At 36.5% G+C, this 17,683-nt stretch overlaps 1 protein-coding gene across 3 annotated transcripts in view; it reads right to left on the minus strand.

The window, feature by feature from the left end:
* LOC117324545 (selenoprotein N-like) overlaps positions 1-17,683 on the minus strand; it is a 45,121-nt gene that overhangs the window by 2,499 nt on the left and 24,939 nt on the right. For 2 of the 3 annotated variants that reach the window (XM_033880457.1, XM_033880455.1), the window contains exons 3-8: positions 15,041-15,396; positions 14,650-14,801; positions 13,338-13,591; positions 11,446-11,655; positions 10,898-11,076; positions 7,430-7,561 (exon numbers count right to left, since the gene is read on the minus strand). In XM_033880457.1, coding sequence (XP_033736348.1) covers positions 7,430-7,561; positions 10,898-11,076; positions 11,446-11,655; positions 13,338-13,591; positions 14,650-14,801; positions 15,041-15,396 — 1,283 coding nt within the window. The remainder of the gene's footprint in view (positions 1-7,429; positions 7,562-10,897; positions 11,077-11,445; positions 11,656-13,337; positions 13,592-14,649; positions 14,802-15,040; positions 15,397-17,683) is intronic. The other variant, XM_033880456.1, reaches the window with a different exon arrangement.

A 17,683-nucleotide genomic window follows, 5' to 3' on the forward strand; every position in this document is an offset into this window, starting at 1 on the left:
TATTGTAGATCCAGACAAGCTTACCACTCTCAAGACAAGCTAACCACTCTCCAGACAAGCTAACCACCCTCCAGACAAGCTAACCATTCTCCTGTTAAATATTGTAGATCCAGACAAGCTAACCACTCTCCAGACAAGCTAACCATTCTCCTGTTAAATATTGTAGATCCAGACAAGCTAACACTCTCAAGACAAGCTTACCACTCTCCAGACAAGCTAACACTCTCCAGACAAGCTAACCACTCTCCAGACAAGCTTACCACTCTCCAGACAAGCTAACACTCTCCAGACAAGCTAACCACTCTCCAGACAAGCTAACCACTCTCCAGACAAGCTAACCACTATCCAGACAAGGCTAACCACTCTCCAGACAAGCTAACCACTCTCCAGACAAGCTAACCACTCTGCTGTTAAATATTGTAGATCCAGACAAGTTAACCACTCTCCAGGCAACCTAACCACTCTCCAGACAAGCTAACCACTCTCCAGACAAGCTAACCACTCTCCTGTTAAATATTGTTGATCCAGACAAGCCTACCACTCTCCAGACAAGCTAACAACTCTCCAGACAAGCTAACCACTCTCCAGACAAGCTAACCACTCTCCAGACAAGCCTACCACTCTCCAGACAAGCTAACCAACCTACAGACAAGCTAACCACCCTCCAGACAAGCTAACCACTCTCCAGACAAGCTAACCACTCTCCTGGTAAATATTGTAGATCCAGACAAGCTAACCACTCTCCAGACAAGCTAACCATTCTCCAGTACATATTGTACCACTCTCCTGTTAAATAAGCTAACCACTCTCCAGACAAGCTAACCACTCTCCAGACAAGCTAACCACTCTCCTGTTCAATATTGTAGATCCAGACAAGCTAACACTCTCCAGACAAGCTAACCACTCTCCAGACAAGCTAACCACTCTCCAAACAAGCTAACCACTCTCCAGACAAGCTAACCACTCTCCAGACAAGCTTACCACTCTCCAGACAAGCTAACCACTCTCCTGTTCAATATTGTAGATCTAGACAAGCTAACCACCCTCCAGACAAGCTAACCACTCTCCAGACAAGCTAACCACTCTCCTTACTTTCATTTTTACTTATAAAATGAAACTGTCACTCTAAAGGGCATACAATAAGTTGTTAACCTTAGTTAAGTAGAAACATTTGCAAAAAAGTAAAAGAGTGCATCATATTGGGACTAATGCAATAGGTTTGCATGCAGAAGCACAAGGCGTTATAAATTGTATATATAGTAAATAATAAAGCCTAGCAGGACATTGTGTCATTAATATGTAGCTATATATATATATATAGTAAGAATCGAGGATTCACCCAAGCATGACTTTGTCATTGATATGAAGTAAGAATCAAGGATTCACCCAAGCATGACTTTGTCATTAATATGAAGTAAGAATCAAGGATTCACCCTAGCATGACTTTGTCATTAATATGTAGTAAGAATCAAGGATTCACCCAAGCATGACTTTGTGTCATTAATATGAAGTAAGAATCAAGGATTCACCCTAGCATGACTTTGTCATTGATATGAAGTAAGAATCAAGGATTCACCCAAGCATGACTTTGTCATTAATATGAAGTAAGAATCAAGGATTCACCCTAGCATGACTTTGTCATTAATATGTAGTAAGAATCAAGGATTCACCCAAGCATGACTTTGTGTCATTAATATGAAGTAAGAATCAAGGATTCACCCTAGCATGACTTTGTCATTGATATGAAGTAAGAATCAAGGATTCACCCAAGCATGACTTTGTCATTAATATGAAGTAAGAATCAAGGATTCACCCTAGCATGACTTTGTCATTAATATGTAGTAAGAATCAAGGATTCACCCAAGCATGACTTTGTGTCATTAATATGAAGTAAGAATCAAGGATTCACCCTAGCATGACTTTGTCATTGATATGAAGTAAGAATCAAGGATTCACCCAAGCATGACTTTGTCATTAATATGAAGTAAGAATCAAGGATTCACCCTAGCATGACTTTGTCATTAATATGTAGTAAGAATCAAGGATTCACCCAAGCATGACTTTGTCATTAATATGTAGTAAGAATCAAGGATTCACCCTAGCATGACTTTGTCATTGATATGAAGTAAGAATCAAGGATTCACCCAAGCATGACTTTGTCAGTAATATGAAGTAAGAATCAAGGATTCACCCTAGCATGACTTTGTCATTAATATGTAGTAAGAATCGAGGATTCACCCTAGCATGACTTTGTCATTAATATGTAGTAAGAATCAAGGATTCACCCAAGCATGACTTTGTGTCATTAATATGTAGTAAGAATCAAGGATTCACCCTAGCATGACTTTGTGTCATTAATATGTAGTAAGAATCAAGGATTCACCCTAGCATGACTTTGTGTCATTAATATGAAGTAAGAATCGAGGATTCACCCAAGCATGACTTTGTCATTAATATGTAGTAAGAATCGAGGATTCACCCTAGCATGACTTTGTCATTAATATGAAGTAAGAATCGAGGATTCACCCTAGCATGACTTTGTCATTAATATGTAGTAAAAATCGAGGATTCACCCTAGCATGACTTTGTCATTAATATGTAGTAAGAATCGAGGATTCACCCTAGCATGACTTTGTCATTAATATGTAGTAAGAATCGAGGATTCACCCTAGCATGACTTTGTCATTAATACGTAGTAAGAATCGAGGATTCACCCTAGCATGACTTTGTCATTAATACGTAGTAAGAATCGAGGATTCACCACAGCATGACTTTGTCATAAATATGTAGTAAGAATCGAGGATTCACCCTAGCATGACTTTGTCATTAATATGAAGTAAGAATCGAGGATTCACCCAAGCATGACTTTGTCATTATAATTAATATGTAGTAAGAATCAAGGATTCACCCTAGCATGACTTTGTCATTAATATGTATGTAGTAAGAATCGAGGATTCACCCAAGCATGACTTTGTCATTAATATGTAGTAAAAATCGAGGATTCACCCTAGCATGACTTTGTCATTAATATGTAGTAAGAATCAAGGATTCACCCAAGCATGACTTTGTCATTAATATGTAGTAAGAATCGAGGATTCACCCTAGCATGACTTTGTCATTAATATGTAGTAAGAATCAAGGATTCACCCAAGCATGACTTTGTGTCATTAATATGAAGTAAGAATCAAGGATTCACCCTAGCATGACTTTGTCATTAATATGAAGTAAGAATCAAGGATTCACCCAAGCATGACTTTGTCATTAATATGAAGTAAGAATCAAGGATTCACCCTAGCATGACTTTGTCATTAATATGTAGTAAGAATCAAGGATTCACCCAAGCATGACTTTGTGTCATTAATATGAAGTAAGAATCAAGGATTCACCCTAGCATGACTTTGTCATTGATATGAAGTAAGAATCAAGGATTCACCCAAGCATGACTTTGTCATTAATATGAAGTAAGAATCAAGGATTCACCCTAGCATGACTTTGTCATTAATATGTAGTAAGAATCAAGGATTCACCCAAGCATGACTTTGTGTCATTAATATGAAGTAAGAATCAAGGATTCACCCTAGCATGACTTTGTCATTGATATGAAGTAAGAATCAAGGATTCACCCAAGCATGACTTTGTCATTAATATGAAGTAAGAATCAAGGATTCACCCTAGCATGACTTTGTCATTAATATGTAGTAAGAATCAAGGATTCACCCAAGCATGACTTTGTCATTAATATGTAGTAAGAATCAAGGATTCACCCTAGCATGACTTTGTCATTGATATGAAGTAAGAATCAAGGATTCACCCAAGCATGACTTTGTCAGTAATATGAAGTAAGAATCAAGGATTCACCCTAGCATGACTTTGTCATTAATATGTAGTAAGAATAGAGGATTCACCCTAGCATGACTTTGTCATTAATATGTAGTAAGAATCAAGGATTCACCCAAGCATGACTTTGTGTCATTAATATGTAGTAAGAATCAAGGATTCACCCTAGCATGACTTTGTGTCATTAATATGTAGTAAGAATCAAGGATTCACCCTAGCATGACTTTGTGTCATTAATATGAAGTAAGAATCGAGGATTCACCCAAGCATGACTTTGTCATTAATATGTAGTAAGAATCGAGGATTCACCCTAGCATGACTTTGTCATTAATATGAAGTAAGAATCGAGGATTCACCCTAGCATGACTTTGTCATTAATATGTAGTAAAAATCGAGGATTCACCCTAGCATGACTTTGTCATTAATATGTAGTAAGAATCGAGGATTCACCCTAGCATGACTTTGTCATTAATATGTAGTAAGAATCGAGGATTCACCCTAGCATGACTTTGTCATTAATACGTAGTAAGAATCGAGGATTCACCCTAGCATGACTTTGTCATTAATACGTAGTAAGAATCGAGGATTCACCACAGCATGACTTTGTCATAAATATGTAGTAAGAATCGAGGATTCACCCTAGCATGACTTTGTCATTAATATGAAGTAAGAATCGAGGATTCACCCAAGCATGACTTTGTCATTATAATTAATATGTAGTAAGAATCAAGGATTCACCCTAGCATGACTTTGTCATTAATATGTATGTAGTAAGAATCGAGGATTCACCCAAGCATGACTTTGTCATTAATATGTAGTAAAAATCGAGGATTCACCCTAGCATGACTTTGTCATTAATATGTAGTAAGAATCAAGGATTCACCCAAGCATGACTTTGTCATTAATATGTAGTAAGAATCGAGGATTCACCCTAGCATGACTTTGTCATTAATATGTAGTAAGAATCAAGGATTCACCCTAGCATGACTTTGTGTCATTAATATGTAGTAAGAATCGAGGATTCACCCTAGCATGACTTTGTCATTAATACGTAGTAAGAATCAAGGTATCACTAACAAACTACTGTTTTATTGATTTAATCACTTTATGATTATTAACACTTTTCAATTGTTTGATAATTAAGTTGAAACTTGTACATTTTTGGATATTTAATCATATTTCTATAATCGAGGGTCACTGATGAGGACGCAGGTCCAGGGAGATACCAGGATCGTGGTATCCGTGGGCCTGCACCCTCATCAGGTGGGGGAGGGCCAGCACCTTCTACCATTTCTAAGGTGTTTGGACAACTCGGCCTGCGGGGCGTTGGGGGAGGTCGGAATAGACCTCACCACCAACTGCGCCTGCCGGCCGAGATGCAGAGATCCAGTCGCCTGCAGGAGGGGTCAAACGGAAGGTCAGGAGGTCGTTTTGACCACGGTCCTTCAAAGGGCAGTGGTCAAGGCCTCCCTACCGTTGGTCCTTCACTGCAGGGATGGGGGAAGTGGCCAAGCGGCCACTTCGGCCCTGAAATGTATTCGCCAGGTGCCCGGCGCCACCGAGCTTGTGATACATTGGCACTGTTTCACAGGATCGGTGGAACAGGTGCAGGAATGGGAGAGGTACCTCCCAAACCTGTACCTGGGGGTGACGGCTCTGTCCCTCAGGACTGAAGCCTCTCGCCGGGCCTTGAGGGAGCACGACTCCGGTAGACTGTTGTTGGAGTCAGATGCTCCCTATCTGGTACCTTCTGGGGCAGGGGAGGGGCCCAACACTCCCTGGCTCCTGGGGCACGTGCTCCGGGAGTTGGCTGGTTTAAGGGGGGAGAACCCAGGCCAGCTGGCGGTGGTACTTAACACCAACGCCAGGAGGGTTTACTCTCTCCCGTAGAGCCGCCCCTCAGGAGGTTCTATCAGTTCCAGTGAGTATGCCAACTACGCCCCTACGGGGGACGTCTAGACCAACAGCCACTATAGGGTCTTATTATGGATTTTCTTGGACTTCAAAGTATCTCCCTTTACAAAGGGAGGGGGGAAGTTATAATGGGTTTTTTTGAAACTAATAATGGTAATAATGTTACAGTACAATTACAGTAAGGACATAAAATTAGGGAATAGTAAGGTTGTTCAGGGAACCCCTGGGGTAACTCAGGCTGGGGCCTTCGGAACAACCTCAATAGTCTGTAATTAAGGAAAAAAAACAAATAAGCGTAGTTGTTCAAGGATCCCCTGGGGTAACTCGGGCTGGGGCCTTCGGAACAGCTCTCAAATCTCACCCCTAGAGTATAAAATTATAGGTGTCCGCTCAAAGGGAGCCGGATTGATAGTTAGGGAATTTGGGAGTAAGAGCTCCCCGTCATCCGTCGTCTATATGGCAGTTATGTCTAGAACTGCCAATAAAGAAGAACGAAATACGTTAGAAGATAAACAATAGTTCCCCTCTTTTTCTCATATACCCTAGGTAATATGATAGGGCTTAAAATAAATTATACCAATATAAAATTCCATGAAGGGAACGGTTCAAAATAAGTAACGTTCCCATTCATGGGTAAAACTAAAGTTTAGCTTAAGGGGGCTCGTACCACTTGTTCCTCACGGGAGATTCCTCGACCCGGACACCCACAGGCTAACCTTGGACCCATGAGCATCCTGAACGACTCCTCTCCACCTGTTCGCCCTGAGGAACCAACGTCCAGAAGGGGGCCTTCATAAAACGGGGAGGAGTGTAGTGAAAATCCAAGGAGAGTGATCTCCCTTGGTAGGAACTCGCTCCGTGCACGAGCTGGAGGTGCGCTCGTATGTAATCCCACGAAGTGACGGAGAGCGCCCTCTTTATCTCAAACCACCTAACAAGCAAGACGCACCAAACGTGAGTACTCACTGTATTGTATGGTTTTGGGATATGGGAGCATTCATTAGTCTTCTAGAGAAGGCTGGTGATAACCCACACCAGTTTTCTCTACAAACTCTTATCCAAAAGACTATGTAAATACTCCTATTCTGCTGACTTTAGCAGTCAATTTATAGTTCAGACTAAACGTTAAGCTGCATAAAAGCTTCATTAGTGTTCATAGTATAACCCATTTATAACAAACAAGAATTCCAACAAGTGTAAGCCCTGTGCAGAAAGTTAGATGATTACGAGAGTTGAGGCATGGAAACAGGTTTTCTATTTACAGTAACAGTGACTTTTGACCTTTGAACCAGCAAAATAACTATCTCAAGCAAGCACTTTTGGTAAGGAAGATCTACATTAAAAGCAAGTTTGATCGGCCCAAGGGAACTTGAGTTATTGCATGGAAACAAATTTTCTATTTTCCGTAACAGTGACCTTGACCTGAAAAACATTTCCATGGAATCACTTTTAGTAAGGAAGATATATAGATCTGCATTAAGTTTCAGTTTGATCGAGTTATCGCACAGAAACATCTGCGTGGATGTTGCACCAACATTGTGATACCTATATGTCACCTACTTTTTGTAGGCAACAAAAAAGGCAGAAAAACCTGCTCCGAACACTTTTTTCTTATTTTATTAATAATAAAATTTCCTTGCTATCAATCTCCAGGGCACTCCCACACCTCAATACCTACCCTTCCTCTGAGGATTTTTCTTCTTCTTGAGCTTTTTCTTTCTTTCCATCATCTTTATCAGTATTTGCTCCAATACGTCGTGTTCCAAATATTTTCCCATATGGTGCTGTTTCAATTTCACCACTTTTATCCCTGTAAGTATTAAAGCCATGCATTTGTCCCATCAGCAAACCATTTTACCACCACCCAGACACCCACTACCAGCTTAGCTAGCAGACATGGCAAGTCAACAGTATTGTAATTTCCCCTAATCAAACATAACTGATCTTAGAGTTTATTGTCAAAGCACTGAATATAAGCGGCACTATTATATCAGTTTTAATTCAAACAAAAGCATTGATTTCACCTGATGTTTAATAAACATTTAAGTCGAATTTTTTAATAGAGAAGGAGTTCTGTAAAGAGCTATTTGGAGTGCTATTTCTCCCTTATTGCTGTTGCTATAGTTTCAAAAAAGAAAAAAATGTCACATTTCTTCAGTTAAAGTTTATAAATATTAAAGAAACACTCCAAAGCATTTAACAATGCTGATTTAGATAAAGTACATAAATCCAGAAAAGTATTATATATATAGATGAAAGAAATTCAGGAACACTGGCAGCATTCAAAATATTCAGGATAAATGGTATTAAAGTTGAGCAGAGAAGCAGTGATCTGGAAGGTGGTTATATAAGGTACGCAAGATGCTGGAACATACTTACATAGTTATACAACAAAATTGTCAGGAAGGAAAATAAGAATATATTTTCTGGTGTATTCTATCATTGAAGTTGTTGGTCAGGGAGTTTAATATGTCAATCTAAAAATCTTAAACAATGAATGAACCCTAAGTATCAAAATGACCAAACCCTAAGTATCAAAATGACCGAACTCTTAAGTATCAAAATGACCGAACCCTAAGTATCAAAATGACCGAACTCTTAAGTATCAAAATGACCGAACCCTAAGTATCAAAATGATCGAACCATCAATATCAAAATGACCGAACCCTAAATATCAAAATGATCGAACCCTAAATAACAAAATGACTCAAAGGTGATATGCATTGGTTTTTTCTGCCCATATACTTGGGGCCTATATTTTTATGGCCCCTATATATTTTGTTTTTTTAGATGACAGGAAATCCAGCAATCTAAGAGGCGCATTTTGGCACCAATCTTACACATTTCCTTCACATGGAATTCTCAATTTCTGCCAAGTGGCAATTTTCCAAAAATATATAATGATGCACATTTTCCCCCATAGATAAATAAATGTTATGTTTTAGTAGTAAAGGATAAATAAATGTTATGTTTTAGTAGTAAAGCATAACAAAAAAAAAATGTTAGTGAAGTAAGTCAAACTTTGTGATTGTTAGTATTGCATGGCATTAAGAATGTTAACTTTATAGATCCCGATAGACAATACTGGTTACCATCTGTCAGTAAAGATACAGTGTCACTTTAGGGTCTAACACAACGTAAACATCTGTCAGTAAAGATACAGCATCACTTTAGGAATGTAAACATCTGTCAGTAAAGATACAGCGTCACTTTAGGGTCTAACACAATGTAAACATCTGTCAGGAATGATACAGTGTCACTTTAGGGTCTAACACAATGTAAACATCTGTCAGTAAAGATACAGCGTCACTTTAGGGTCTAACACAATGTAAACATCTGTCAGTAAAGATACAGCGTCACTTTAGGGTCTAACACAATGTAAACATCTGTCAGTAAAGATACAGCGTCACTTTAGGGTCTAACACAATGTAAACATCTGTCAGTAACACAATGTAAACATCTGTCAGTAAAGATACAGCGTCACTTTAGGGTCTAACACAACGTAAACATCTGTCAGTAAAGATACAGCGTCACTTTAGGGTCTAACACAATGTAAACATCTGTCAGTAAAGATACAGCGTCACTTTAGGTCTAACACAATGTAACATCTGTCAGTAAAGATACAGCATCACTTTAGGGTCTAACACCATGTAAACATCTGTCAGTAAAGATACAGCGTCACTTTAGGGTCTAACACAACGTAAACATCTGTCAGTAAAGATACAGCGTCACTTTAGGGTCTAACACAACGTAAACATCTGTCAGTAAAGATACAGCGTCACTTTAGGGTCTAACACAACGTAAACATCTGTCAGTAAAGATACAGCGTCATTTTAGGGTCTAACACAATGTAAACATCCGTCAGTAAAGATACAGCGTCACTTTAGGGTCTAACACAATGTAAACATCTGTCAGTAAAGATACAGCGTCACTTTAGGGTCTAACACAATGTAAACATCTGTCAGTAAAGATACAGCGTCACTTTAGGGTCTAACACAATGTAAACATCTGTCAGTAATGATACAGCATCACTTTAGGGTCTAACACAATGTAAACATCTGTCAGTAAAGATACAGCGTCATTTTAGGGTCTAACACAATGTAAACATCTGTCAGTAAAGATACAGCATCACTTTAGGGTTTAACACAATGTAAACATCTGTCAGTAAAGATACAGCATCACTTTAGGGTTTAACACAATGTAAACATCTGTCAGTAACACAATGTAAACATCTGTCAGTAACACAATGTAAACATCTATCAGTAAAGATACAGCGTCACTAGGTCTAACACAATGTAAACATCTGTCAGTAAAGATACAGCGTCACTTTAGGGTCTAACACAACGTAAACATCTGTCAGTAAAGATACAGCGTCACTTTAGGGTCTAACACAATGTAAACATCTGTCAGTAAAGATACAGCGTCACTTTAGGGTCTAACACAATGTTAACATCTGTCAGTAAAGATACAGCGTCACTTTAGAGTTTAACACAATGTAAACATCTGTCAGTAAAGATACAGCGTCACTTTAGGGTCTAACACAATGTAAACATCTGTCAGTAAAGATACAGCGTCACTTTAGGGTCTAACACAACGTAAACATCTGTCAGTAACACAATGTAAACATCTGTCAGTAACACAATGTAAACATCTGTCAGTAAAGATACAGCGTCACTTTAGGGTCTAACACAATGTAAACATCTGTCAGTAAAGATACAGCATCACTTAAGGGTCTAACACAATGTAAACATCTATCAGTAAAGATACAGCGTCACTTTAGGGTCTAACACAATGTAAACATCTGTCAGTAAAGATACAGCGTCACTTTAGGGTCTAACACAACGTAAACATCTGTCAGTAAAAATACAGCGTCACTTTAGGGTCTAACACAATGTAAATATCTGTCAGTAAAGATGTTTACATTGTTAAGATGTAAAGAAATTACTTTTGCTAACAAACCACACTACCATCAGGATCAGCTTCAGTAAGTCAAACCCTATCAGTTACTTTCTTGTCCTTACAAACCACACTACCCCTCAGCTTTAGTAAGTCAAACCCTTTCAATTACATCTACAAGTATTGACTCTGGGTGAGGCTGAAACTATGATTTGTCAACCTTCAGCAGATATGAACAGACTATACTTACGCATACTCTATAATGGAGGTCATGGGTGCGTCTTCCTCCATGAACTCGTTAGCGTTGACCTTGTGGATGATTGTGCCATTAGGGAGAGACACAATCATCATTACAGGAAACTTGTAGTTTGACAGAAAATGTTTGGCAGTCTTACTCGCATCGGGCTGATGAGTATCTTTTTCAAGATCCTTAAAAAACGACAAGATATCCAAATGATTTGTACTTTTTGACAAAATCTCAGAGACTTGGCACATATTTTAATCTATAGAGCACATGTAAGTATTAATGTAATCAATTATTACATATGTGGAACGTGGATTGGAAAGTCCCACTGGACAATTCAGCTTACTATTTTCAGCTTGATACAAATGCAAATCTGAAATGTTTCAAAATCATTTCCCCACTTCACAATTTAATACAAGCATTAATAGGTATTTGAGAGTTATTCTTCAAGATACTAAAAATGTTCCCTTTAATATACATTGTATATCCTGTATCAAGTATCCCCTAAAGGATAATATACAGAGCCTGTGACAAAGGTAGTAATGGAGGTTTACCTTCAAATCAGCGATGAGGAACCAACTGCTAATGAAGTTCTCCTGAAGGAGAGAAACAACGGGCGGACTTTCCAGGGAGGTTTCCCTGAGAGTCCGCCCGGAACCTCAGCAACTTTGATCGTCCAGTGCACCCCAAAGTACTATGGAATGCACTAGCTTCTTTTCCTCCTTTGCTCTCTCAAACGATTGAGTGAAGTTGAAGTACTCCACCTACAAAAGGTCGTTACCATCAATGAAACAGAAGGTCATTACCATCAATAAAACAGATATGTTTTTATAATGTAAAACTTACAAATGTAAACTATTTATTATCAATTTATAACAGGTTCTACGACACACTATATACTATATCTTCCCAAACAGATCTCCCTTCTACGACACATGATATACTCCGTTCTACGACACACGATATACTATATCTTCCCAAACAGATCTCCGTTCTACGACACACGATATACTCCGTTCTATGACACACGATATACTCCGTTCTACGACACACGATATACTCCGTTCTACGACACATGATATACTATATCTTCCCTAACAGATCTCCATTCTACAACACAAGATATTCTCTGTTCTACGACACACGATATTCCCTAACAGATCTCCGTTCTACGACTAATGATATTCTCCATTCTACGACACACGATATACTCCATTCTACGACATACGATATACTATCTTCCCAAACAGATCTCCATTCTACGACACACGATATTCTCAGTTCTACGATACACGATATTCCCTAATAGATCTCCGTTCTACAACACACTATATACACGTACTATATCTTCCCAAACAGATCTCCATTCTACGACACACGATATTCTCCATTCTACGACACACGATATTCCCTAACAGATCTCCGTTCTACGACTAACGATATTCTCCATTCTACGACACACGATATACTCCATTCTACGACATACGATATACTATCTTCCCAAACAGATCTCCATTCTACGACACATGATATTCTCCATTCTACGACACACGATATTCCTTAACAGATCTTTGTTCTACAACACACTATATACACGTACTATATCTTCCCAAACAGATCTCCATTCTACGACACACGATATACTCCATTCTACGACATACGATATACTATCTTCCCAAACAGATCTCCATTCTACGACACACGATATTCTCCATTCTACGACACACGATATACTCCGTTCTACGACACACGATATACTCCGTTCTACGACACACGATATACTATCTTCCCAAACAGATCTCCATTCTACGACACATGATATACTCAGTTATACGACACACGATATTCCCTAACAGATCTCCGTTCTACAACACACTATATACACGTACTATATCTTCCCAAACAGATCTCCATTCTACGACACACGATATTCTCCATTCTACGACACACGATATACTCCGTTCTACGACACACGCTATACTCCGTTCTACGACACACGATATACTCCATTCTACGACACACGATATACTATCTTCCCAAACAGATCTCCATTCTACGACACACGATATACTCAGTTCTACGATACACGATATTCCCTAATAGATCTCCGTTCTACAACACACTATATACACGTACTATATCTTCCCAAACAGATCTCCATTCTACGACACACGATATTCTCCATTCTACGACACACGATATACTCCGTTCTACGACACACGATATACTCCGTTCTACGACACACGATATACTCCATTCTACGACACACGTTATACTATCTTCCCAAACAGATCTCCATTCTACGACACACGATATACTCCGTTCTACGACACACGATATACTCCGTTCTACGACACACGATATACTCCATTCTACGACACACGTTATACTCCTTACTACGACACACGTTATACTCTGTTCTACGACACACAATATATCTTCCCACCTGTTTGAAGGGATACATCTTGATCTCCATCTTTTTCCTGGCCTCTGTCATCGTAATTTCACCTGTCCACTTGATGGCCTTCACCTTGTCTTCCAAATTGGGGTCTACAGCGATCTCCAGATCCTTCTGGTATGCCAGGTTATCAGGTCCGAGGGGTACAGAAGGAGCCGTGATGGTAATCTCCATCTGAGGCTGGAAGCCTATGTCCACCTCCATATTTTCACCTTCTAAAGGACCATTCAGCCATTCCATATCTGTAACAGCCAAGGATACTTCTTTTTTTTCATTTCAATCTCAACTATAATTGAAATTTTAACTTTTTTTCAAGATAAGATAACAACAATATTATGTTAATTTGTTTATTTTGTTTTTATTTTAAGGGGCATTCCTTCGTTCGGGCATCAGAAACATGCACAATTTCTGTTGATGAAATCTATGTCTGCATGAACGATGATTATATGAGTGTTTGTGCCTACAAGTAATAAAATTAACACTGAAAAGAACAGGAAAAAGAAGTATTGTATACAAATACTGTATGTATATCTGCGGTAATTAGTGATACTTCGGGGTGAATGAAGAATTTTCAGAAACTTGATACTCGAAGAACTTTGGTTTATCTTGAGAGTAAAACTGCTTTACTATTGTAAAGATTAGAACTTTTACTACTTGGAAGAAATGCATATTTTTCAGTAAGTCTAATTTTGATGACCTAAACTTTATTCAAACAAAGGAATGCTCCTTTAAAGTAGAAATTGTATTTATCATCATAAAATAACATGTATCAAGGACTTAGAAAAAGTTTAATTCAAAAGTAGTATGAAGTCATCAAAATACAGACAGGTACTCTCAGCTCAACAGACCTTCTCTTGTTATATTATAATAACCAGAAACTGGTGTTTTTTGAGAACGTGCTTTATAATAGATTCCAATGTTGTATCAGTGCATAAACAGACAACAAATCAAAATTAGAGAATTTCATTATAACTTTAGTTCCCGACCCCCAGTACCTGTGATTTTACCAGGCAATCAGAAACCAAAACATGAATTCTAAGAATACTATTATTAACCCCAAATTAGCCCCTGTAAACAAATATTTCCTTTCTTCATTTTTGTAGCATCGTTAATTTAAAAAAAAAAAGTAGTAAGCTTAAAGTGGTTCAAAAATAAGGATTCCCAAAACATTAATACTCCTCAACTGTTACAGTAGGGGAGAGTGCTTGAGTATAAATATGGTAAACCCAAAGGTATCCTATTTATTATAGACAGGATTTCTGTTTACAGCACTATCTTGAGCTGGCTTGTATTTCCTTACCAATATTCAGCTTGTTCTCCGTGGGGACATACATGTTGAAGTGTAGGATCTTTTTGCGGTCCCGCGATATGACCAGGTTCCCGGTAAACTGTCCCGGCGTGTACCAAAACGGGTAGAAAGGTGGTTCATTTAGCTGGAACTCTCCGTGAATTCTGTTGACAATGAGTATTGTTTTATTACAAATTGGTATTAACTTTCATTAGAAATATTTATTAACATTTCATTAAAAATAGACAAATATTCAAAAGAAAAAAAAAATTACCAAAAAAATTAAAAATATCTTCTCTGAAACACTTCATGTTATTTTGACAAAATTTGGAACATTATTTTACATTAAAGACACATGAAACATAATGACAGAAACATTATTTTTCAAGCTGCCATATCTTACCTGAAAGCTATGTCAACATATTCATCATTGAAAGCACGGACGCAGGCTACTGCTCCCTGTGGAGGGAATCGATTGCGGAGAAATGGACGAGCGTGGAACATATTGAGCATGCGATGAATAACAACAAGACTCTCCTCGAGTTGTGGGGGATAGTACCGGTTACTGGACATGTGGTTTGTTCCGTGTACACCTGGACTATTCTGGTAGATAAAATAAACTTCTCCCAAACTGGACATCTGTATCTCTTTTTTAGGGAAGAACGATTTGAAGTGTTTCACCCCTAGGTTTGTCCACTCAATGTTTGGCTTTGTCCATCCCTTCAGTCCAGCCAGTGGATCAAGTCCACCACCAACATACTGGAAACAATTATAGGAATAACATGTATTTTATAATTTAACCATAGTAATATCTGTTATATGGTATTTAACCGTAGTAATATCTGTTATATGGTATTTAACCGTAGTTATATCTGTTATATGTTATTTAACCGTAGTAATATCTGTTATATGTTATTTAACCGTAGTAATATCTGTTATATGTTATTTAACCGTAGTAACATATCTGTTATATGGTATTTAACCGTAGTTATATCTGTTATATGTTATTTAACCGTTTTAACATATCTGTTATATGTTATTTAACCGTAGTAATATCTGTTATATGTTATTTAACCGTTTTAACATATCTGTTATATGTTATTTAACCGTAGTAACATCTGTTATATGGTATTTAACCGTAGTAATATCTGTTATATGTTATTTAACCGTAGTAATATCTGTTATATGTTATTTAACTGTAGTAATATCTGTTATATGTTATTTAACCGTAGTAATATCTGTTATATGTTATTTAACCGTTTTAACATATCTGTTATATGTTATTTAACCGTAGTAATATCTGTTATATGTTATTTAACCGTTTTAACATATCTGTTATATGTTATTTAACCGTAGTAACATCTGTTATATGGTATTTAACCGTAGTAATATCTGTTATATGTTATTTAACCGTAGTTATATCTGTTATATGTTATTTAACTGTAGTAATATCTGTTATATGTTATTTAACCGTAGTAATATCTGTTATATGTTATTTAACTGTAGTAATATCTGTTATATGTTATTTAACCGTAGTAATATCTTTTATATGTTATTTAACCGTAGTAATATCTGTTATATGTTATTTAACCGTTTTAACATATCTGTTATGTTATTTAACCGTAGTAATATCTGTTATATGTTATTTAACCGTTTTAACATATCTGTTATATGTTATTTAACCGTAGTAATATCTGTTAAATATGTTATTTAACTGTAGTTATATCTGTTATATGTTATTTAACCGTAGTAATATCTGTTATATGTTATTTAACCGTAGTAATATCTGTTATATATTATTTAACCGTAGTAATATCTGTTATATGTTATTTAACCGTAGTAATATCTGTTATATGTTATTTAACTGTAGTACATTATGTAATATCTGTTATATGTTATTTAACCGTAGTAATATCTGTTATATGTTATTTAACCGTAGTAATATCTGTTATATGTTATTTAACCGTAGTAATATCTGTTATATGTTATTTAACCATATAGTAACATCTGTTATATGTTATTTAACCGTAGTAATATCTGTTATATGGTATTTAACCGTAGTAATATCTATTGTATGTTATTTAACCGTAGTTGTATCTGTTATATGGTATTTAACCGTAGTTATATCTGTTATATGTTATTTAACCGTAGTAATATCTGTTATATGTTATTTAACCGTAGTAATATCTGTTATATGTTATTTAACCGTTTTAACATATCTGTTATATGTTATTTAACCGTAGTAATATCTGTTATATGTTATTTAACCGTTTTAACATATCTGTTATATGTTATTTAACCGTAGTAACATCTGTTATATGGTATTTAACTGTAGTAATATCTGTTATATGTTATTTAACCGTAGTAATATCTGTTATATGTTATTTAACTGTAGTAATATCTGTTATATATGTTATTTAACTGTAGTAATATCTGTTATATGTTATTTAACCGTAGTAATATCTGTTATATGTTATTTAACCGTAGTAATATCTGTTATATGTTATTTAACCGTAGTAATATCTGTTATATGTTATTTAACCGTAGTAATATCTGTTATATGTTATTTAACCGTAGTAATATCTGTTATATATTATTTAACCGTAGTAATATCTGTTATATGTTATTTAACCGTAATTATATCTGTTATGTTATTTAACCGTAGTAATATCTGTTATATGTTATTTAACCGTAGTAATATCTGTTATATGTTATTTAACCGTAGTAATATCTGTTATATGTTATTTAACCGTAGTAACATATCTGTTATATGTTATTTAACCGTAGTAATATATCTGTTATATGTTATTTAACCGTAGTAATATCTGTTATATGTTATTTAACTGTAGTAACATCTGTTATATGTTATTTAACCGTTTTAACATATGTTATATGTTATATGTTATTTAACCGTAGTAATATCTGTTATATGTTATTTAACCGTAGTAATATCTGTTATATGTTATTTAACTGTAGTAACATCTGTTATATGTTATTTAACCGTTTTAACATATCTGTTATATGTTATATGTTATTTAACCGTAGT

The sequence above is a fragment of the Pecten maximus genome, chromosome 3 (assembly GCF_902652985.1).
Source record: "Pecten maximus chromosome 3, xPecMax1.1, whole genome shotgun sequence".
Taxonomy (NCBI): Eukaryota; Metazoa; Mollusca; class Bivalvia; order Pectinida; family Pectinidae; genus Pecten; species Pecten maximus.